At 69.6% G+C, this 21,029-nt stretch overlaps 1 protein-coding gene across 5 annotated transcripts in view; it reads left to right on the top strand.

Annotated features, from left to right (window-relative positions):
- Positions 1-20,827, top strand: part of MTA1 (metastasis associated 1) — a 29,136-nt gene extending 8,309 nt beyond the window's left edge. Inside the window, exons 2-22 of one of the 5 annotated variants that reach the window (XM_041758613.1) lie at positions 2,573-2,640; positions 4,647-4,740; positions 7,478-7,528; positions 7,672-7,798; positions 7,867-7,930; positions 9,228-9,345; positions 11,945-12,047; positions 12,627-12,726; positions 12,995-13,183; positions 14,158-14,232; positions 14,375-14,433; positions 14,739-14,854; positions 15,094-15,245; positions 15,338-15,527; positions 15,650-15,739; positions 16,799-16,951; positions 17,105-17,140; positions 18,848-18,859; positions 19,636-19,667; positions 19,753-19,904; positions 20,211-20,827. In XM_041758613.1, the coding sequence (XP_041614547.1) occupies positions 2,573-2,640; positions 4,647-4,740; positions 7,478-7,528; positions 7,672-7,798; positions 7,867-7,930; positions 9,228-9,345; positions 11,945-12,047; positions 12,627-12,726; positions 12,995-13,183; positions 14,158-14,232; positions 14,375-14,433; positions 14,739-14,854; positions 15,094-15,245; positions 15,338-15,527; positions 15,650-15,739; positions 16,799-16,951; positions 17,105-17,140; positions 18,848-18,859; positions 19,636-19,667; positions 19,753-19,904; positions 20,211-20,361 (2,132 nt within the window). In that variant the 3' untranslated portion in view covers positions 20,362-20,827. Of the gene's footprint in view, positions 1-2,572; positions 2,641-4,117; positions 4,741-7,477; positions 7,529-7,671; positions 7,799-7,866; positions 7,931-9,227; positions 9,346-11,944; positions 12,048-12,626; positions 12,727-12,994; positions 13,184-14,157; positions 14,233-14,374; positions 14,434-14,738; positions 14,855-15,093; positions 15,246-15,337; positions 15,528-15,649; positions 15,740-16,798; positions 16,952-17,104; positions 17,141-18,847; positions 18,860-19,635; positions 19,668-19,752; positions 19,905-20,210 lie in introns of those variants that run through there. The other 4 variants (XM_041758616.1, XM_041758612.1, XM_041758614.1 and 1 more) reach the window with 4 other exon arrangements.
- Positions 20,828-21,029: the final 202 nt, after the last annotated feature.

Below are 21,029 nucleotides of genomic sequence, written 5' to 3'. Positions count from 1 at the left end.
GGAGGGTTGCCTCTTTCTTTCCTTTGTTGATTTTTATTTTCTTGCTTGCAATTGAAAGGGTTTTCTTTTCTTTCTTTTTTATTTTTTATTTTTTGAATCTTATTTACTTTAAAGAGAGAGAGGACACAGGGAGAGGGAAAGGGAGAGAGAAGCAGAAGCAGGCTCCAGGCTGAGCGTGGACCCTGACGTGGGGCTTGACCCCGGGGCCCCGGGATCGTGACCTGAGCCAAAGGCAGACTCTCAGCCCACCACCGTGCCCCTGAGCCTGTTTTTTTTTTTTTTTTTTTTTTAAGATTTTATTTATTTATTCATGAGAGACAGAGAAAGAGGCAGAGACACAGGCAGAGAGAGAAGCAGGCTCCATGCAGGGAGCCCCACGTGGGACTCGATCCCGGGACTCCAGGATCACGCCCTGGGCTGAAGGCGGCGCCAAGCCGCTGAGCCCCCCCGGGCTGCCCGAGCCTGATTTCTTTAGGGCGCAGGGTTGCCTCTTTGTCCGCGGGGAGCTCGGGGGTCTGCGTCCGCCCAGCGCGGGCCCCAAGTCACCTGAGCCTCAGGCAGCGGCGCCGGGAGCCCCCTCCCGCCCAGCTCTCGCTCGCTCACCCTCCGGGTCTTTCCTTTGTCAGCCTGGCCTGAGGTTGACCCCCTTACTGGCTGTTCACACGAGCTCGTTTTCCCTCATTATGCTGGTTTTTGCTCATCATCTACCATCTTTTTGCTTTGCGTGTTTTCCCATCTACCAAAGCGTAACCCACCGTCTCAGGCGTGCAGGTCTGAATTGTGGGGAGCACACGCAGGGGTGCGACTGGCGGCTGGGACGCAGCCCCGTGCCCCCCAGCCCCCTGCCCGCCACCTGAGCAGGGATCCTCAGAGCCGCATGTGGGGCCGGTGGTGCTCCTCCTGGGTCGTGTCCTGTGTAGACTGCACGTGAATAACAGCTTTGGTTTATTTACTTATTTTTTTTTAAATAGATTTTCATTTATTTATTCATGAGAGACACAGAGAGGGACGGAGACACAGAGGGAGAAGCAGGCTCCACGCAGGGAGCCCGATGCAGGACTCGATCCCCGGACTCCAGGACCACTCCCGGGGCCAAAGGCGGCGCTAAACCACTGGGCCACCCGGGGATCCCCAACGGCTTTGATTTAATTGCTTTTTCAGTTTTTTGGATGAAAGCTTTAAGAGTGCTAGGACTTTGTGTTAAAACTGCTCTTTTGAGCGACAATCCACGTGTGATGGAATTGACCTGTTCACGAGGCGGAGGGCGTTGCCGCGGCCTGTGTTCAGAGTTTCCACCGCCGTCAGGCCGACCTCGAGCCCGTCCATGGTCCCCTCCCGTAGACCTCTCTTCCCCCCCAGCCCGCGAGCGTGGCCCTCTGAGCCCGGCAGCCCTGTTCCCTCTGGGCTGTTGCCCTTTCGTTCCGTGGAGCTCTGTGGGTGCCCTTGGCCGCGTCCCATCTGGCTGTGGCCTCGGGCAGCACAGGTGAGCCCCCCCCCCCAGCAGCACAGGTGCGCTCCCTCCTACAGTATAGGTGAGCCCCCCCCCAGCATAGTGAGCCCCTCCTGCAGCACAGGTGAGCCTCCCGCAGCAGCATAGGTGAGCGCCCCCCTCTCCCCACAGCATAGGTGAGCTCTCCTCTGCAGCACAGGTGAGCCCCCTCAGGTGCCTGCAGCAGGTACACAGCAACAGCAGGTGCCAGATGCTGGGGCCTCTCCACACGGTGGAGCGGTAGGACCTCTTGTGGGGACGGAGCTGGCCTGGGTCCTGGGGTAGCATGTGTGCTCCGAGTGGCCCTTTGGCTGTGTCCCGGCTGACACGGGCCTCCTGCAGGCCTTCCCTGGGGCACGGGGGACAGCGCGGGGCACCCCTGCTGGGGACTGCAGCCTGGCCTCGTCCTGGCACCGAGTCACCCGCAGCTGCCCCGAGTTACCTGCTACATCACGGCGTCGGCCAGGCGGCCAGGCTGGCAGCTGGGTGGCCTCCCGGCTGGCCTGGGCTCTGTGGGAGCCGGCCAGCCGCCCCCGTGGGCCTCTTGGGAAATCCCGTGTGCCTGCCAGCCTCCTGGGGACCGAGCCCGGGCCGCTGCAGAGCCGGAGGCGAGCTGGTGCCCACATGGTGTGCTGGGGACCTGGCAGGCGGCGGTGGGACCGTGTTCCTCTGGCACCTGACCCCGTCCGCACCCCCGAGAGCCCTCCCTCTGCCCAGGGAGCCCCGGCCTCCTCCGTTCCCTGCCCGGGGCGCGTGGGGGGGTGAGGTGCAGGCGCCCGGCAGCCCCTCGGAAGCTGTCCCGGGGGAAGCTGCAGTCCGGCTCCCACAGCGTCTGTGCAGGGGGTGGGGGGTGGGGGGTGGACCCTCTGCCCAGGGCAGCCCCCTCCGTCCTCTAGGACCTGTGCCCGGCACCCACTAACATGTCTGGGTACCTGTCTCCCCACCGAGGTGGCGGGGGCACCGTGTCCTTTGTTCCCTCCTGTTCCTGGCCCCTAGAACTGGGTGCGGGCGTGAGGGGGGTCGGGGCTCCCCTGGTCCCCAGGCTCAGTGCTGTGGGGTGACGCACTCTGTTCCTGTTTGCAGACTACGTCTATTTTGAGAACTCCTCCAGCAACCCGTACCTGATTCGCAGGATCGAGGAGCTCAACAAGGTACGTGTGTGGGGGGGGGGGCGGGGGGGCTGGGGTGCGGCCCGGGGCTTCAGGGCTGGCCCCAGACCCTTCGGTGGCTTTGTTCCCGGGCCGCACACCTACACCTGGGTCCTTCTCCTTGGAGAGCTCTCCGTGGGGTCCCTGTGGCCGGTGTGCTCTGTGGGACAGGGGTGCCCTGTGGGGTCCCCCTGGCCGGGGGCTCCCCGCCCACCTGCTGCCTCTGCCTCTTCCCGGCTCACTCAGGTCCCTGCCGCCCTGCTCTGGGCCATCGCAGCCGCCCCCCCTCCTGCCGGCCTCCCGCTCCGAGGTGCCCCCGGCAGCACTGGGGAGAGGCAGGAGTGTCCCCGCGGCCGCGGAGTCCCTGGCCCCGGAGCACCTGTTGTCCCCGACTGGCTGTGCTCTGTGAGGCCAGCGCTCAAGGGCTGCTCTCCTGGACCCCGAGCACGGCAGCGTGGCTGGGCATCCTTGGGACCCGCGGGCTGGTGGTGGAGGTCGGGGTGCTGGTGCTCCACGGAGCAGACTGGTGGCAGCCGAGCCCCAACCCCAGTGCCCCTGTTCCCGAGACTTCTGCGCAGCATCTGCCCCGGGGGGGGGGTACCCCCAGGCCTCCGCTGCACACAGCGTGTGGGGCTGGTCCGAGCAGCCTGGCAGCTCCTGGGAGGCTGGGCTGGTTCTGGACGCGGCAGGGCCGGGGCAGTGGCCAGGACGCTGTGGGGCCACCTCCCGCGGGCGCTTGCTGGGGGAAGCTGCCCAAGGCCCGCCCGAGCAGCAGGGCCAGCAGGGCACGGGGTGGGCATTGGCTCGGGGACACATGGGGACGGGCCCGCGACTGCAGTGAGCGGTGGGGAGTGTGGCCGGGGGAGCCGGGGGCCCACTGCTGGGCTGGCCGCGGGTGGTGGGTCTCGGGTGGGGCCAGCACAGCCCCTGCCCCTCGCTTTGGTCGTGACGTGGAGAGGGCAGGTGGCGCCGCCTGTGGCAGCCAGCGGGTGACGGGCCTGCACGGCAGCGGCCACAGCCCGCCGTCGGAGTGCTCGGGGTGGGGTCGGTGGGCGTCTGCGTGTGAGCCTGCGGCCCCTTCAGTACCGGGGTGGGGCGGGAGGGACCCTCTGGCCCCCGCAGCCCGCCTCCCCTGCTGCCCGGGGACCCCCCCTGCTGCCCGGGGACCCGGGTCTTGGTCCCAGCTGGGGCCGCTGGGAGCTCGGTTTGTGGGCCCTCCCCTGCTGGGGCCACCCTGCCCGGAGTCCCCCGGCCCCCAGGGCCCCTTGGGCACAGGAGAAACGGCCCCGAGGGTCAAGTCCCGGGAAGTCCAGGGCTCGTCTGGGCGCGGCTCTGGCGCAGGGCGGGGGCAGCAGCTGGCCGTGGCCCCTGAGCCCCCGGCTGGTCACCCGCGCCCCCCCCCCCACCCCGTCTCGCGTCTGCCGAGCTCTTCGGAGGTCCTGGAAGGCGTCTGGGCGCTGGCGGCCTCCCCAGGGGCCGGCAGGGCAGGGGCGCCGACTGCTTGCTCCAGGCCCTGAGTGCCAAGGAGGGCGCCAGCGGGGAGCCCCGCGCAGACCCCTCACTGAGAAGGGAGCCCGTGGGGCGCGGCCCCGTGACCCTGAGGTCACGACCTGGGCTGAAATCGAGAGGCGGCCGCCTGACCAGGTGCCCCCGTGGCTGCTTCCAGTTCTGATGGGGAGTGGAGGCCTTGATCCACCCCGGGGGTGCTGGAAGGAGGGGGCCCAGGGGCTCTGGCCTTTGCAGCGTCCAGACGTCCGCCAGGTTCTGGTCCTGAGCGAGCAAGGCCTGGGGGAGGGACGCAGGTCAACAGGGGGACCCGGCTGGCGGGCCGGGAGGAGGGTGCACCGCTGGAGGGCGGGGGCGCAGACTGGGCTCGCTCAGGTCCGCCGAGCGCCCCTCCCCGGTCAGACATGCCCTGGCCCACTCGGCGTCGAGGCTCCCTGGGCTTGGCTCCTCCCGCGACCTGCCGGCCCCCGGTGCGCTGCTCAGACCCTGCCTCGCTCTTGCAGACGGCCAACGGCAACGTGGAGGCCAAGGTGGTGTGCTTCTACCGGAGGCGGGACATCTCCAGCACCCTCATCGCCCTGGCCGACAAGCACGCCAGTGAGTCTCGGCTTTTCCCTGGGGGGGGCAGGGGCGAGGCCTCTGCGGCTCCGAAGGTTTCCTGACGTCGGGTGTAGCGTTTTCAGAAGCAAAGTCCCTGTTTGTAGTTTGTCCTGAGTCTGGGAAGCCTGGGGCCGGAGGGACTCGCGGCGGCGTAGCTCGAGCCCCGGGATGTTGCTCCTGGTCAGCGGCCAGCGGCGCCGCCCCAGGGACTGGCCTGGACCTGCTTCCACAGGTGGGGGCGTGTGCTCCAGGGCCCGGGCCGCTCCAGAGCCCCCGTCCTCAGGGTGGGACCTGCCTGCGCCCGGGCTGAGGTTCTGGCCTCCGTGGGGGCTGCCCCTGGGCCCCAGCTGCCTTCTGCACGGCCATCCAGCCTGGGGACACGCGCCGTTCTCATGGGTCCATCAGCTCATCAGGCGTCCTCCTTGGGTGGGCACGGGCCCCACCTGTGGGCCTCTGGGGGGACCCGGGGGAGCCCCCAGCACGGTGGTGTGAGGGGCTGGACGCCCGGGCAGACCGGCCTCCTCCCTGGGTCCTGGAGGGGTCGGGGGTGGTCCGGGACTGGGTCTTCCCAGGCCCCGGGGATGAGGGAGGGGAGCAGCCAGGTGCGTTAGGGCCCCGGCTGAGCGGGTGCCCCAGGACGGCCCCTACACTGGGCGGGGGAGGGCAGCAGCCGCTGGTCCTTGGCTGGCCCGGTCCGGCCTCCCGGGTGGGTGGGTGGCTGGGGCCTGGGCTGTGGCGTTCTGTGCCACTCTGGTTGCATCGGCCGCTGCGCTCGTGCTGCACGTGGCTGTGTCTGGTCGTGGGTGCTGAAGCTGCCCCCCAGCCGCAGCGGGAACCAGGATGTCCCACAGGGGTCACTGTTGACCTGGGTGCTGATGCTTACGGGCCGCCTGCCCTGGGTCCCCTGCCTGGCCCAGCGGGACCGCAGTCCTTACCCCCCTGCCGCACGGTGGTACACGGTGGCCCTGGGGCCGGGCTCTCCCGCTGTCGGGCACCGTGGAGGTCAGTGAGCTGGTGGCCAGGAGGGGCCAGGTGGGAGCTTGGCTGGAATCACGTGAGGGGAGCTGGGGGGTGGGGGCTGTGTGGCCGGAAGGACCACGCTGGGGCTGATGGGATGGCCAGTGCCCCCGAGGCTCCCCAGGGCACCGCAGCGAGGTGGGTGACAAGGTCCGCCAAAGCCGCTGGCGTGGCCATCTGGGGCAGGAACCTCATTCTATGGGGCCACCTTGGCGGGTGTGGCCAGGGTGACACCAGTCCACCCTTTGGCCCAGGCCCAAGCCCGGTGTCAGGGCAGGTGTGAAGACCTGTGGGGCCCCTTCTGGCGCACGGGGAAGCCAGGGAGCCCGCTGCCAGGCTTCCAGCTCCCAGCATGGGCCAGACGCACCCAGGCCACGTGGGTGTCCCCGCAGCAGGGAGGTCCTCCAGGCATCTTCCAGCCACGCTCTGCTCAGCCCCGACCCCTTGTAGGGAACCAGAACAGCTCCCTCAAGCCACAGCAGACACGGCCACAGCCTGCTGCCCTGGGCCTGCACACACACGTGCAACACGGCCGGTCTGAGCAGGACCCTGTCCTGGGGAGCGGCAGGTGCAGGAGACACCCCCCCCAGACGCCCCCAGAGCAGGCTGCGGGGGTTCCCGGGGTGCGTGTCAGAGCTGGCTGGGGTGGGAGCACGGGTCCTGCCTGTGCCTTGGGGGGTGAGCCCCAGACCGGGCCCAGGACCAGGACGCACGGGTCCCGGAGGCAGGGTTTTCTGTGCCAGAGACGGCCTCCCCCAGCCACCACTCGCTGACTTCCTGCAGCCCGAGCACCACACACACTCGGGTCCACCAGGCCTGCAGGACGCTTGGAGGCTGGGGTGGGGGGCGCGGGGCTGTGGGAAGCTCCTGGGGCTGCTGGCGAGTGTGGCTCCCGGGTCATGCACGTGCCTGGAAGGCCCGTTCGGGGCTCCTCACCACTGCCCGTGGCGGCTGAGGGGTGGGGATCTCGGAGTCACTGCGGGTTTGTGTCTTGCTGGGGAGGGGCCTGGTGACTCTCCGGCCCCGCTCCTGACCACGCTGCCCTGGCCTGGGAGCCGTCACACGACAGGCGTGCCCGTCAGGTGGGCCGGCTGGTGGCTGTTTGGACGCTGGTGACGTCCCCAGCTGGGCCGCAGCGTGCTGGTGGGGTCTGCAGGAGTGGGCAGGGAGGTGGCAAGGCCAGCAGTGTGGACGCCCAGGCTCTGGGCCCACCTGCCTGAAGCAGGCACAGGACCCCGTCCCCCTGCAGCCCAGGCCCTGGCCTCTCTGTCACCACTGGGGGGCAGCAGAGGGCTGCGGAGGGCCCTGGGATAGAGACCCGGGTCCCCAGGTGCTGCCCAGGTGCTGCCCAGGTGCAGCAGCCTCGTGGGGTGGCCGGCCTCCGCGTGCCCTGGCCTGGCATGGCCCCCAGGCCCCCCAGGTCCCCCAGACCTCCACTGTGCCTCCTGGTAGGTGCCCGACAGGTGTGCGTGCTCACGCAGGAGCCTGGGGCGCTCCCTGCGGGCATCAGTGTCCTAGCCCTGGAGGTGTGGCCGAGGCCCCTGGTCCGTGCTCGGGATGGTCAGTGCTCTGCTGACCTGACCTGGGCCCCTCCCTGCCCTCGGGCCCTATGTCCCCCTTGCCCCCCCCCCCCACACACACAGCCTGCGGGCAGCCGGTGGGTGGCCGGTGCTCCGGCGCTAACCTGCCGTCTGGGCTCTGTCTGTTTGTCGTTCAGCCCTGTCTGTCTGCTATAAAACTGGACCAGGGGCCGACAACGGCGAGGAAGGTAAGCGCCACTCGCTGCGGAGGACCCTCTGGGCTGGCTGGCGGGAGCTGCCGTCCCCTGTTCCCCCGGCAGTGCCGGGGGCGAGTGGGCGCGGCTGGGCAGGCACCTCTCAGCCGACTCACAGGAAGCCCTGGACCCTGCAGGGGAGATCGAGGAGGAGATGGAGAACCCCGAGATGGTGGACCTGCCCGAGAAGCTCAAGCACCAGCTACGGCACCGGGAGCTGTTCCTGTCCCGGCAGCTGGAGTCGCTGCCCGCCACTCACATCAGGTACCCAGCGGCCCGGAGGGTGCCGGGGGTCCGCCCTGCCCCCCTGACGCTGCGCCCTCCTGTTGCAGAGGGAAGTGCAGCGTCACCCTGCTCAACGAGACGGAGTCACTCAAGTCCTACCTGGAGCGGGAGGTGAGGCCAGCCGCGGCGTCCCTGGGGCCGTCCCCACCCCTGCCCCTCTCTGGGCCAGAGCCTCGCGGCCCGCTGCAGGCCAGCACCTCGGACCCTCACCGTATGGGGCCGGAGCCATGACGCCCAGGCGGCGGGAAGGGTTTCTGAGCCTAAAACCAAAAACACGAGTTGTCAGGGGCTCAGGGCCGTGGAACCAGCCTTCTCGTCCCACACACAGGAGCAGGGACCTCATGCGTTTGTAGGACGCGACCCACCGATGCCGCCCCCAGTTGTGACAGCCGAAAATGTCTCCAGACAGCGCGTGTGTCCCTGGGGAGCTGCATGGCCCGGGCGGAGCCTGCACTTGGGACGCGGGGACACGGGCCTTGGGGGCCAGGTGGGGCCTGCAGGGGCTGGAGGCCTGAGGGGCGGCCTCGTTCTCAGCCACAGTCCCCTCCCACCGCGCGGAGCCTGGCTTGTGGCCGGGGAACGGGGTGCAGAAGCGAGCGGCGTGGCCGCGGGGAGAGCCGGTGGTGCGGTCACGCGATGGCCTGACGCGGGGTCGGGAGCTGGAGCAGCCGCTGGGAGGGGACGAGCCCACAGTCCATCCCGCAGGGCGGACGGAGTCGCCAGGCGCGTTTGGAGGAGGCGCTGGAAGCCGACGGGCGGGCGGGAGCGTGGTGGGGGTGCCACCCGGCCTTCCGAGGGACCCCGTGGCGGTGGAGCCTCACAGGACATGGCGCAGAGACACGTCACTGAGCAAGATGGTCTGCTGTGACTCGTGAGGCTTCAGCGGCCGCACGTGTGTGTCCCGGGGGCCCTGCCTGCGTCCACACCTGCTTCGGACGCACGTGGTTCTTGCGAGTGAGGGAGGCCACCGACCCAGCGACTGCTGTGGCTCCTGTGGACGCCCGCCTCTGGGGGGCGGGAGGGTCGAGGCGGGAGCGGGACGCTCCGCTCGTGACCTGGACCCGCAGCCGTGGGAGAACAGCCCAACCCGCTCAACGCAGATTCTAAGAGCTCCGCGCGGGGCCGGGGTCAGGAGGGCCGGGTGTGCCCCCAGGACGGCGGCCCGGGCGAGAAACGCGGGGTGGCTGCTGCATCGCAGCCCGGGGCATCGAGCCCAGAACGTTCTGCGGCCCCGCGTGGGCGTCTCCCGTGACAGCCGCTCGGAGCCGTGCTGGAGCGTTTTTGTCGCTGCCGAGCGCCCCCCCCCCCCCCCCCCCCCGCATGGTCAGGCTGGCCGGGCCCAGGTCCCTGCGGCGGGCTCAGTGAGGCCGCGGGCGCCCTGCTGACGCCGTCCTGTGCTGTCTTTCAGGATTTCTTCTTCTATTCTCTAGTCTACGACCCCCAGCAGAAGACCCTGCTGGCCGATAAGGGGGAGATCCGCGTGGGAAACCGCTACCAGGCGGACATCACTGACCTGCTGAAGGAAGGTAGGCGGCCCCGCGGCCTCCGGGCGCCCTGCTGAGCTTTTTCTCCAAAGAAACTTGTTGAAGGAGCCTCTGCCCGTGCTGCCAACTTCCGCCGCCGGGCGGTGCTGTGGGCCACCCCGCACAGGCCGCCGTGGCCGTGGTCGGAGGGGCCGTGCGTCCTGCCTCCGGCCGGAGCCACCTGCTGGGGCTGGGGCTAGGGCTGGACCTGGGGCTGGGTCCCGGGAGCTGGAGCCTGAACATGGCTCGGGGCGCCCGTGGCCCTGCGCAGCCTGTGGGCCTCCCGGGCGTGGCCGCGTGCAGGTGCCGCCCCTGCCGCCCCGCTGCTGAGACCGCCCTCATCGCCCCGACGTAGGCCCACTGGCCCTGGTGATCTTGAGGTCTTTGCTCGTTGAGCTGCTCCCATGGAGTCTCCCCGGCCGCCAGCCCAGCCCGGGGCCTCGGGGCCGCGGTGACAGAGCGCGTGGTCCAGCCCCGCGAGCGCCCCGGGCTCCAGCCTCCCTCCCGATGTCTGTGGTCCCGGCTTTAATCCGAGGACGGTTCCTGAGCGCCCGGGTTCCCTTTTCTGTGGCCTCCGCGTCTCCCTGGGCGTGATGCCCCATCTCCCTGAGGCCGGTCTGGTGTCGGCTCGTGTGCCCCCCCCACCCTGTCCTGTCCGTGCCCGCGTGACCACTGCATGCACACACACGTGTGCACCATCATGCTGATGTGCTCACACGCTGGCTTGTTGGCTCTTTGTGGTCCCGCCGGTGGGAGATGAGGACGGGGCAGGAGCCACGCCGGAGGCACGCAGGTTCCCTCTGTCCCGTGTGGCGAGGCTGCCCTCCCGGCCCGCTGGCCCTCTGCCCTGCGTCCCCCTTCTGGCTCTTCTCCTCCCACGGGGTCCCCAAATGCACCTGCTCCTCCTGCCTGTCCACGCCGGCCCCCATGGCGGCCTCTGAGGAGCAAGCAAGGCCCATCCCCTTGCTGTGGGCGTGGTTGGTGCCAGGGACCAGGCGTCCTTCGGGGCTCGGCTGGCCCATCCGACAGTGGCAGGTCCGCGGCGGGTGCCAGGCCGCCTTCCCTGTGTGGCTGAGGGTGACGGGTCTGGTGACGGCCAGAGGAGGACCCAGAGTCAGAGGGCCTTGGTTTCCCGGGCAGTGACCTGGTGCCAGGGAGAGGGCTGCCACAGGGTGTGGGGCCCGGGCCTGGTCGAGCGAACCTGCAGCGGGGCGGGCACAGGGTGGCCCCTGGAGCCCGGGACCCTCCCAGGGAACGGACTGTGCCCCCACCACTCATACGCTGGGGACTCTGAAGTGGGTGCAGCGTGGCGGCCTGCAGGTTCCCTTGGGCTGGTGGGACAGACGTGCCGCGGGCCGGCGGTGGCTGGTGCTGGGCCTCAGACTCCAGAGGCCGGGAGGGGTTGGACGCCTGGTGAGGGGCCTCAGGACAGAGGCCCCCCAGGAGGGACACCGGCTACGACCAGGAATGTCCCACCGCAGTCAGCCTGAGCCACGCGGCAGGCCCAGCCTCCAGGGGCGACCGGGAGGGATAACCGTCACGCCCCTGTGGTGTGGGGTCCTCCTGCCGTGACCCCAGGTGGGCCCGCGAGGCCCGACCTCCCCCGAGGCGAGGGAGCACACGTGTCTCTGGCGACTGGCCCCACTCAAGCCACCTGCTTGCACAGGCTCCCTGGCCGGCCTGCTGGGCACTGACCGGTGGGACACGCCATGTGGGTCCCCGCCCTTGGCCTGGAGCGTGCTGTCACCGCAGCACAGGAGCTGAGCAGATCTCCTGCGGCTGTGCAGCCTGCGGGCCTGGGCTGCCTGAGGACGTGCCCTTGGCCCGGGGGGCTGGCCAGCGTGGCCGTGGGCGTCCTGCACACGCTGGCTGGCTGCCCTGGGCGCGGGCTCTCCCCAGGTGTCCCCTGGCCGGCCGCCCTGTCCTCTGGGAGCAAGCTTGCTTCATCAGAAGCCGTCGTGCCTGCCGGATTGTGCAGCTCTGCCCCCAGCCGTGCAGGACACAGCCCCCCAAACGAGCCCCGACTCTGGCGTCTGCAGGCTGAAGAGCGGCCGGGGGTGGCGGCCCTCCTGGAAGAGGATAAACTGAACTGTGGCCTCTTTGGCACTGCAAGGGGCCCTGGCTGGCAGATGCCCACGCCGGACGCAGCCATTGTCCCATGTCCTGGTCGCTGAGCGCACTGCCGCTGCCGGGCTGCCTCTGCCTCAGGAGCCTGATCCAAGCCAGAGCCGGCCTCCGGCACCCCCGTTGTCACACCTGGCCGCTTGGGCCCACGGCAGGCCAAGCCGTCCCAGGCCTCCCCCGGCCCCCAAGCTGGTCATCAGACTCCGCCAGCCCCCAGCAGGCGGGCCGGCGCGGCGGGGGGAAGAGGGGGCTGCTGTGTTGGCAGAGGTGAAAATCCGCTGTGAGCCGAGCGTGCCTGGAACTGCGTGCACGCCTGCTGCCGCCTCCCCTGGGCTCACCGCTTAGCGCAGCGAGTGGCCCTCGGGCCCACCCCAGGACCCCGGAGGCCTGCAGAGCCCTCGCTCCAAGAGGCCTGGCCGTAAGCAGCGGGGGAGGGCCTCAGGGTCACGTTGGCGTCACCGTGTCGTGTTTCCTACAGGTGAGGAGGACGGCCGAGACCAGTCCAGACTGGAGACCAAGGTGTGGGAGGCGCACAACCCGCTCATAGACAAGCAGATCGACCAGTTCCTGGTGGTGGCTCGGTGAGTTCTGGGCACTGGGGGCAGCCAGGGTACCGCCTGGACCCGGGCACCGGGGCGGGGCAGCTCCTGGCTTTGGGGGCGGGGCCTGCGCACCTGCATCACCCGGGGCCCCCCACCTGCAGGGCCAGAGCAGGCCGGACACAGGCAGGGCTGTGGGCTGGACGGGGATGCTCCCATCTCTGGATGGGCTGTGGGATGTTGCCCTGCAGACCGTGGGGAGGTGGCCAAGGGACGTGGCTCCTACGACCCAGGGCCTTCAGGCCACGAGGGAGGCAGTGCTCCGAGGAGCGGCGTTCCCTCCGGCAGGCCCCCAGTGGAGCCCCGAGCCCGGGCCAGCAGGAGGGGAGTCCCTGTGTGGGTGCGGGAGCCACATGCCCGGGGCGCCCGTGGATCTCAGCTGGACCCGAGCCTGTGGAAGGGGAGCCCCGGGCGGCGGCTGAGTCAGAGCTCTGTCCGCGGGTGTCCCCGCTCTGTCCCTGGGGCCTCCCGGCAGCGTCTTCCTGTATCGCTGTGCTGGGGGTTTGGCTGGGGCACCTCTGTGTCGGGCTCCAGTGGTCACTGTGCCCCCACCGCCGCCAGCTCCGTCGGCACCTTTGCGCGAGCCCTGGACTGTAGCAGCTCCGTCCGGCAGCCCAGCCTGCACATGAGCGCCGCGGCCGCCTCCCGGGACATCACCTTGGTGAGTGGGCCGGGTGCGGGGATCTGCACACAGGTGCTGCTGGGGCCCTGCTGGGGCCTGCTGTGTCCGGGCCACGTATCCCCCTGGGGTCTCCACGCCAGCCAGGGCAGGCTGGGCGAGCCGTCCATGCCCTCCAGGAGAGCCCAGCAGCTCGTCCTGGGAGCGAGCCCCTCGGAGGCCCCGGTACTCCCGGGCCTGCAGCTGCCCCTGGGACTGTCGTTTCTCCTCTCTGGTGGTGGGCCTGGGTGACACCTGTGTGTCCTGCCAGTTCCATGCCATGGACACACTGCACAAGAGCGTGTACGACGTCGCCAAGGCCATCTCGGCGCTGGTGCCGCAGGGCGGGCCCGTGCTCTGCAGGGACGAGATGGAGGAGTGGTCGGCCTCCGAGGCCAGCCTTTTCGAGGAGGCTCTGGAGAAGTACGGGAAGGACTTCACGGACATTCAGCAAGACTTCGTGAGTGTCCCCGGGTGGGCTCGGGGCCCCTCCCGGCACTGCTGTGCGCCCCCCGCACCCCAAGTGTGCGGCTCCCGGGAGAGCTGCTCCTGCCGCAGGCCGGGGGCCCGTGCTGGCCCGCAGTGTCCTCCTGGCGCCAACACCTGTGCCGCCTTGAGTTTGTCGGTTGTTGACCCACAGGGCTTCTCCTTGTGCGTCCTTGTCTCCTGTCCCTTGAGAGTGTCCCCCAGGGAGCCCTTGGGATTCACAGCGCGGGCAGGGCCTGTGCTCTCCGGGACCCCCCAGCCCCTATGCTCAGCTGAACACGTGCAGTCACGTGAGAGGCGAGCGTGTCTGTCCCAGGTGGGGGGGTCGGGGGCCCCCGCAGGCCGGCGGGCATCTGCTTAGGAGCGGCCCCCGCCCGAGGTGGGAATCTTGATAAGCCTCGGGAAGGCGGAAGGGACCCGTTCAGGATAGAGAAGCCTGCTGAGGCCCCCAAGGGGCAGAGCGGAGAGCAGAGTCTGACTCGCTCAGAGTCTGACGTAGGATTAGTTCGCTGAGAGCTTCCCCGAGAACGACAGCGAAGGGCGCCCGGTGGCTCAGCGGTTGAGCGTCTGCCTTCAGCCCAGCTCATGACCCCAGGGTCCTGGGATCGAGTCCCACGTCAGGCTCCCTGCAGGGAGCCTGCTTCTCCTCCCGCCTGTGTCTCTGCCTCTCTCATGAATAAATAAAATCTTAAAAAAAAAAATGACAGCCAGAAGATGGGGCTGCTGGGAACCCTTGGGCCGACTTGCATAGCCAGACGCTGGCGGAGGCCACGGGGCTGGGACCCCGACTGAGACACTCTGGCCCCTCTGCCACCGCTGAGCAGTCGAGGTGTAGACAGGGTCTGAATCCGGGACACCACCAGGCGGGTTTCTGAGTCACGGGCATGCGAGGGAGGCGTGCTTGGCTGGGGAGGACCCCACATACACGTGCCACCCCCTGTCGTGCAGCTGCCCTGGAAGTCCCTCACCAGCATCATCGAGTACTACTACATGTGGAAGACCACAGACAGATACGTGCAACAGGTGAGCGCCCCCACGGGGACCCCGCACCCCACGGGCGGCCCTTCCCCCTCCCGCACCCCAAGGGGCAGCCCTTCCCCCTCTGGCACCCCAAGGGGCAGCCCTACCCTTCCCACCGTCCTTGACATCAGTTCCACGTTTCCAGAAACGCTTGAAAGCGGCTGAAGCGGAGAGCAAGTTAAAGCAAGTGTATATTCCCAACTAGTAAGTGCGTCGTGCGTGTCCTCGCCGCCCCTGGGGACCGTGGGCTGGGTGGGCCGGGGTCCTCGGACCTCTGGCCGCCGGGCGGGTGGGGAGTGGCTCTTGAGGCACAGGCTCCAGGACTCGAGCCCACCTGGCCCAGGGTTCCACTCTGAGCCCAGCACAGCTCTGGCGGCCAGAGCTGGGGTGTAGACGGGGGCTCGAAGTTCTCCGCAGCCGCTTCCAGGACTGGCGGGGAGGAAGCCGGCGCCTCCTGGCGTGGCTGCGAGGCGCTCCCGTGACGTGCTGCCTCTCTCCCTTGCCCTAAGTAACAAGCCCAACCCGAACCAGATCAGCGTCAATAACGTCAAGGCAGGCGTGGTGAATGGCGCAGGGGCGCCAGGCCAGAGCCCTGGGGCTGGCCGAGCCTGCGAGAGCTGTTACAGTAAGTGCCTGCCGCCCGGCATCGGGGCCCACCCGCAGCGCTGGGCGCCCTGCTCCGTCCCGGGGTCCTGGCCGGGGGGCGGGGGCCACCCCTCCCGGGAAACCCTCCTCACGGGTGTGCGGGGGGCCTGGGCCCGCGGCGGGGTGGCTCAGCGGGCGGGCGGGCGACACTGTGTAATGCTCTCTGCCGTCACTGGTTCTGCTTAAGGACCCGTCTATTTCCAACTTTGTTGTCCGTAGCCGCCCAGTCTTACCAGTGGTATTCTTGGGGTCCCCCTAACATGCAGTGTCGCCTCTGCGCATCTTGCTGGACATATTGGAAGAAATATGGTGGCTTGAAAATGCCAACCCGGTTAGATGGAGAGAGGCCAGGACCAAACCGCAGTAACATGGTAAGTGGGCACCCCTCCCCGCCCCCACGCGTGGCCGGGCGCCCGGCCCGCGGTCATGGCGCTGTGTCGGGGCGGCGCGCCCCCTTCCGCAGAGCCCCCACGGCATCCCAGCCCGGAGCAGCGGGAGTCCCAAGTTTGCCATGAAGACGAGACAGGCCTTCTATCTGCACACCACCAAGCTCACCCGCATCGCCCGGCGCCTGTGCCGAGAGATCCTGCGCCCGTGGCACGCTGCCCGGCACCCCTACATGCCCATCAACAGCGCGGCCATCAAGGCGGAGTGTGAGTGCCGCCCCCCCAGCCCCGGGCTCGGTCCTCGGAGGAGGGGCTCACAGCACGTGGGGCGGCCGGCGGGTATGGGGGTTCTGACCCCGGGCTCCCTTCTGTGTGCCGGGCCCCCACAGGCACGGCCCGGCTGCCCGAAGCCTCCCAGAGCCCACTGGTGCTGAAGCAGGCCGTGCGGAAGCCCCTGGAAGCTGTGCTCCGGTACCTAGGTAAGCCTGCCCCGCCCCAGCCCCGCGTGGGCGGCCTGGCAGCGGGCGCCTGCAAGGGAGGGGGCCGGCCTCCGTGCTGCCACCGAGCCAGGCCTGGAGGGGCCCTTGGGGCCTGAGCTGCTGTGGCCCCCGGCCCCCCACGCTTCTGCCCTTGTATTGCTGCAGCACGTGGGGGCTTGGGGGGGGGACCAGGGGGGCCTGGGGGCGTCTAGGGGGGCCTGGGGGCGTCCAGGGTTTGGCCACACGGACTCAGGACGGGCTTCGGGCATCCACTGCAGACACCTGCAGGATGGTTCTTTGCCCCCAGCCCAAGCGGACGGCCCATTGCTGCGTGAGCAGCACACACGCCTAGTCTGCAGCCCACGGGGGCCCTCGGCTGGCACCCCTGGGCTCGGCTTTGCCCACCGCTCAGCCAGCCATGGGCGGCTTGTCCTGGGGGCTCACCAGGGCGCTTGGGGGCAGGAGGGAGCTGGCCCCTGTGCTGGGCTCAGGGCGGGATTGTGAGTCAGTCCCTCCAGCGTGGAGGTGGCTGACCTTCTGTGAAGGACATTCCAGAACCATGACCTAATCGTGTTCCACGTGGACTCAAGTGGATTTGGCGTCATCAGATGTCTAGGTTCTGGGTAGGGGGGCTGGGCCTTGCCCCATCTTGAGAGCTACCGGGGCCCGGGCGGGGGTTGCTTGGCAGGTTCAAGCTTGAGCCTGCGGCCAGCCGGCGCTGAAGGGAGCGTGGCCTTGGCTGGGCCAGCCTGGCAGTTAATTCATCACCTGGCCGGCGGCCAGCCCGCTGCCATCAGCTCCGGTGGCCCGGACCTAGACACCTCTGATGGGCTGCTTGTTTATGGGCCTGTGTCTGGAGCCTGGAAGCTGCTGGCAGTCGCCCAGTGATCTGTGGGGCCCAGGCCCGCCTCGCTCTCCCCGCTCCTGGGACACCCTGATGGGCAGGGCAGGCGGTGTGCTCCCCCGGCCGGCCCCATGGTCGACCTCATCTGGATGGGCCCCGGGGGCTGCTCGAGCCATTCCCTAGCCACAGTGAGCCCCTGCTGTTGCTCCCAACAGAGACCCACCCCCGCCCCCCCAAGCCCGACCCTGTGAAGAGCGTGTCTGGCGTGCTCGGAGGCCTGACCCCGGCCAAGTCGGCCCCCGTCATCAACAACGGCTCCCCCACCATCCTGGGCAAGAGGAGCTATGAGCAGCACAACGGGGTGGACGGTGAGTCTCCGGCGGGGCGGCCAGGCGGGGCCTCCTCTCTGGGCCGGCACGGCCTGCTGGCCTGGGGGTGCCCGGCCGGCCCTGTCGCAGTCTCGCCCGCGCCCGCTGATGGTGTTCTCTCTCCCTCTCTCTCCCGCCGTCGGGCGCTGGCAGGCAACATGAAGAAGCGCCTCTTGATGCCCAGTAGGGGTAAGGCCTGCGGCGGCCGCTGGCAGGGTTGCTGCGCGAGCCCCCGTGCGCTGCCTGTATGTGCTGTACCCTCGCGTGCATGGTGCACGGCGGGCGGCTCAGGGCTCGCCCAGGGGCCAGTCCACGCGGGCCGGGCCGCACCCTGCTTTCCCGCGCTCCCCCGGTTCCCCTGTCGCTGGGCAGAGAGCCAAGTGCGGCCTCACGGGCCCCCCCATCGGACGCACCCGAACGCCGTCTCCTTCCCCGGGGCCTCTGGCTCGTGGGGTGTCCCCTCCTTCCCGGCCCAGTGCCCGGTCAGTGGACTGTCCTCGCTCGTGTAGCCCTGGTGCCCCCGCCGCCTGCCTGTACTGTCTGCCGTCGCGCTGTGACCGCCCGCATGCCGTCAGCCTCTGCTCCCGCGGCTGCCCGCACTGTGCCTATGACCCTCCTGTGCGCCCTGCTGTGGTGGGGGGGGGCTTCGGGACCCCGGCCTCTCTGGTGGGGGCAGATAGGACTGAGCTGTGGGCCTGGCCGGCAGGGCTGGGGGAGGCACGCAAGGCCCAAGGGGACGTCCAGGCCAGGGCCTGACGGGGAGGCACGCCAGGGCCAGGTGTCCCAGAGCGGAGGCAGCACGCTCCGAGTGGGACCGGACGCCCAGGGGAAGGGGGGAGGCTGGCGGGGGGGAGCAGGGGCCGTGGGACCCTGCTGCCACCCAGTGCCCAGGTGGTTGGCGCTTCGGGAGCGGGCCTCCTGATCGTCCAGGCCGGTGCACAGTCACTGCCCCAGGGGCTCAGGGCCTTGCTTTGCCCCCTCAGCTGGGCGAGGGGCATCCACGGGCTCTGAGACCGCGTCACAGTGAGGTGCTAAGAGGGGTGGCCGTGGTGGCAGCGAGGGGCCTGTGGGCCCCGGAGGCTCTGGCCCCCCAGCGTCCGCCCGCGGCGGGATCCGTGTGGAAGGGAGGCAGGGACAGGGGAAGCAGGTCAGAGGCCCTGCTGACGGAGGCTCGGGGTCATGGTGCGGGCCAGCGAGCACGGACGTGCCCAGAGTTCCCTGCTCACACGGGGCTGGGGAGCTGCTGCCGAGGGGTGGTCCAGGCACGGGGGCCTGCGAGGGGCAGCAGGCAGTGGCCATCTGGCCTCGCCTTGCCCTGGGCCCTGCCCCCTGCCCTGCCCTAGGCCCCCGGTGCCCGGCTGTCTCTCTTCGTGAGCCCCTCCGTGGGGGCTCCTGCCTCCTGGCCACCAGCCCCCCATGGTCAGCCCCCCACGGTCAGCCCCCCCACGGGGCCTGCCGCAGGCCCCGGTGCTAGTTAGCAGGTATCTTTGCTGCGCTTTGGGGCTTTTTTTGCAAAAAGCCATTAACAAGCGAGGTGGATAAAGTTAATTTGCTTCTATCGGTTTGTCCAAATTGGCGTGTTTGCGCATCTCCTCGGGTCCAAGCATGAGGGTCCCAAGGGCGCCGTTGCTGGGCGCCTCCCCCAGGAGCCCTGGCGCCACCCACAAGCCCAGCAAGCAGCCGCAGCCGGCCTCCTGAGGCGCCCCCGGGAGCCCGCGGGCAGGAGCTGAGCTCTGGGCCGGCCCGGACCCTGGCACCTTGGGGCCTTAACCCACTAACCCAGCCCCTGCAGGCGCATCTGCTCCGCACCCGCCCTCCCCGGCCGCGGCAGTGCACGTGCTCCCTGCCTAACACTAACCGTGTGTTTCCTTCCCTCCGCACCCGCCGCTCTGATAGGCACTTACCTGGGTAAGTAGCGCCGGGCCTGGGGGCTGCGGCGGCGGCGGTGGCCCGTCCCTCCGCCCTGCCCAGGGGCGCCCCAGGCTAGGAGGTGTGCGGTGGGAGGGCTGGACAGCTGCACGCAGGCGACAGACCTCCGCCAAGGAGCGTGCTCGGGAAGGGCTAGTTCTGGAAGGCCGCTGGCAGGACAGGCTCTCGTGCTCCCACGGGCCGTACCGTGTGCTCGCGGGCACGCTCACTGGCGCAGGCGGAGCCGGGGGGGGGGCAGTGGGGTCATCGGGGGTCAGCTGGCTTCTCTGCCCGGGTGCCCGTGGCCGGGGCCTGGGGGCGTGTGGACCACGGCCTGGGAGGGTGCCCTCTTGAGCCGGTAGGGTGGCCGCACCTGTGCCCTGGCCTCTCCTAGAAGCTTCCATGTGCTCCTCCGGGGCAGCTAGCCCCGGGGTCAGCCAGGGATGCTTGGAGTCCCTGGGGAAGAGGCGCAGCGCTGCCCGAGGAGGGGCGGCCCCCCGCGGGGTTCTGGTACCACCGTGTTGATAGCCGGGCGAGGCGTTGCCTGGCTACCGTGTAAACCCGGCCTCGTCTGTGGCGGCCCAGCCGGCAGGCGGTCTGCGTGCCAGGGAGCGGGCCGTCACGCCGGGACGCCTGCCTTCTGCCTGGAGCCCCAGGAGCTGGGGGGGCTCCCGTGGCCTCAGGCTCGCCCGGCGCGTGTGCTAGGCCGCAGCTTGGGGGGGACGCAGCCCCCGCCCTCAGCTGCAGGCCTCACGCCCTGTTCCCCCTCTTGTCAGGTCTGGCGAACCACGGACAGACCAGGCACATGGTAAGAGGTCGAGCCGGCCGCGGGGCGGCGCAGGGCCGGGGGGTGGGGGGTGCGGGCGTCCCCCTCAGGCCGCCCCTTGCCGCAGGGACCAAGCCGGAACCTCCTGCTCAACGGGAAGTCCTACCCCACCAAAGTGCGCCTGATTCGGGGGGGCTCCCTGCCCCCCGTCAAGCGGCGGAGGATGAACTGGATCGACGCCCCCGATGATGTGTTTTACATGGCCACCGAGGAGACCAGGTGGGGGCCTCCCCCGGGCGGGCGGCGCGGGCGGGCGGCTCCCCGGGTTCCCCTGCCCCCCCAGCCCCCCGGCTCCCCGGCCCCCCCGGCCCCCCGGCCCCCCCGGCACCCCGGCTCCCCGGCACCCCTGGCACCCCCGACACCCTGGCCCCCCGGCACCCTCGGCCCCCCGGCTCCCCTGGCACCCTGGCCCCCCGGGCCCCCCGGCTCCCCGGCACCCCCGGCACCCTGGCCCCCCGGTCCCCCCGGCCCCCCGGCTCCCTGGCCCCCCCGGTCCCCCGGCACCCCGCGCCGCTCTGTTCGCAGGAAGATCCGCAAGCTGCTATCGTCCTCGGAGACCAAGCGAGCCGCGCGCCGGCCCTACAAGCCCATCGCCCTGCGCCAGAGCCAGGCCCTGCCGCTGCGGCCGCCCCCGCCGGCGCCCGTCAACGACGAGCCCATCGTCATCGAGGACTAGCGCCCGCGCCGCGCCGCCGCCGCCCACAGCCCGCGCCCCCGCCCGCCGCCCGCCCGCGCCCGCCCGGTTTTGGTAGCGTCCCCCTCCCGCCCCACCGCACAGAAACTGCTCCTCCGGCCGTCGGGAAGAGGCGCGCCGAGTCCCAGGAGGCCCAGGAGTCGTTTTTAGCTTTTGTGTTTACTTTCTGGCCGGAGCGGAGCCGAGGAGCCGCCCGGAGCCCGCACCGCGCTGCGGGCCTCGCGGGCCGGCCGTTCTGTTGTGTTCTGTTGAAGGTGCCATTTTAAATTTTATTTTTATTACTTTTTTTGTAGATGAACTTAAGCTCTGTAACTTACATCTGGAATGTTAGGATCGGCATGGCCAGCGGCCGGCCGAGCTGCCTGGTGGGGTTGGCCCCTGGTCTTTTCAAGTAATTTTCATATTAAAAAAAACAAAGAAAAAAAAACTCATAAAAAGAAAAAACCAACTAGCCCCTCCCGTGTCTTGTGTCCCCTCGTCCCCCGCCTTGCCTCGGGCGTCCAGGCTGTCCCCGGCCCCCAGCACTGCAGGGCAGGGGGGCAACTCCGGGCCGAGATCGGGTCCTCAGGCGGGAGGACGCTCGGGCGAGGGCCCCGGTGAACACCGTGTGCCCCGCGGCTCTCCTGGCCTCCAGGCCGGGCTGGGGGTTC

The sequence above is a fragment of the Vulpes lagopus genome, chromosome 6 (assembly GCF_018345385.1).
Source record: "Vulpes lagopus strain Blue_001 chromosome 6, ASM1834538v1, whole genome shotgun sequence".
Taxonomy (NCBI): Eukaryota; Metazoa; Chordata; class Mammalia; order Carnivora; family Canidae; genus Vulpes; species Vulpes lagopus.
This window is presented reverse-complemented; position numbering and strand designations above follow the sequence as displayed.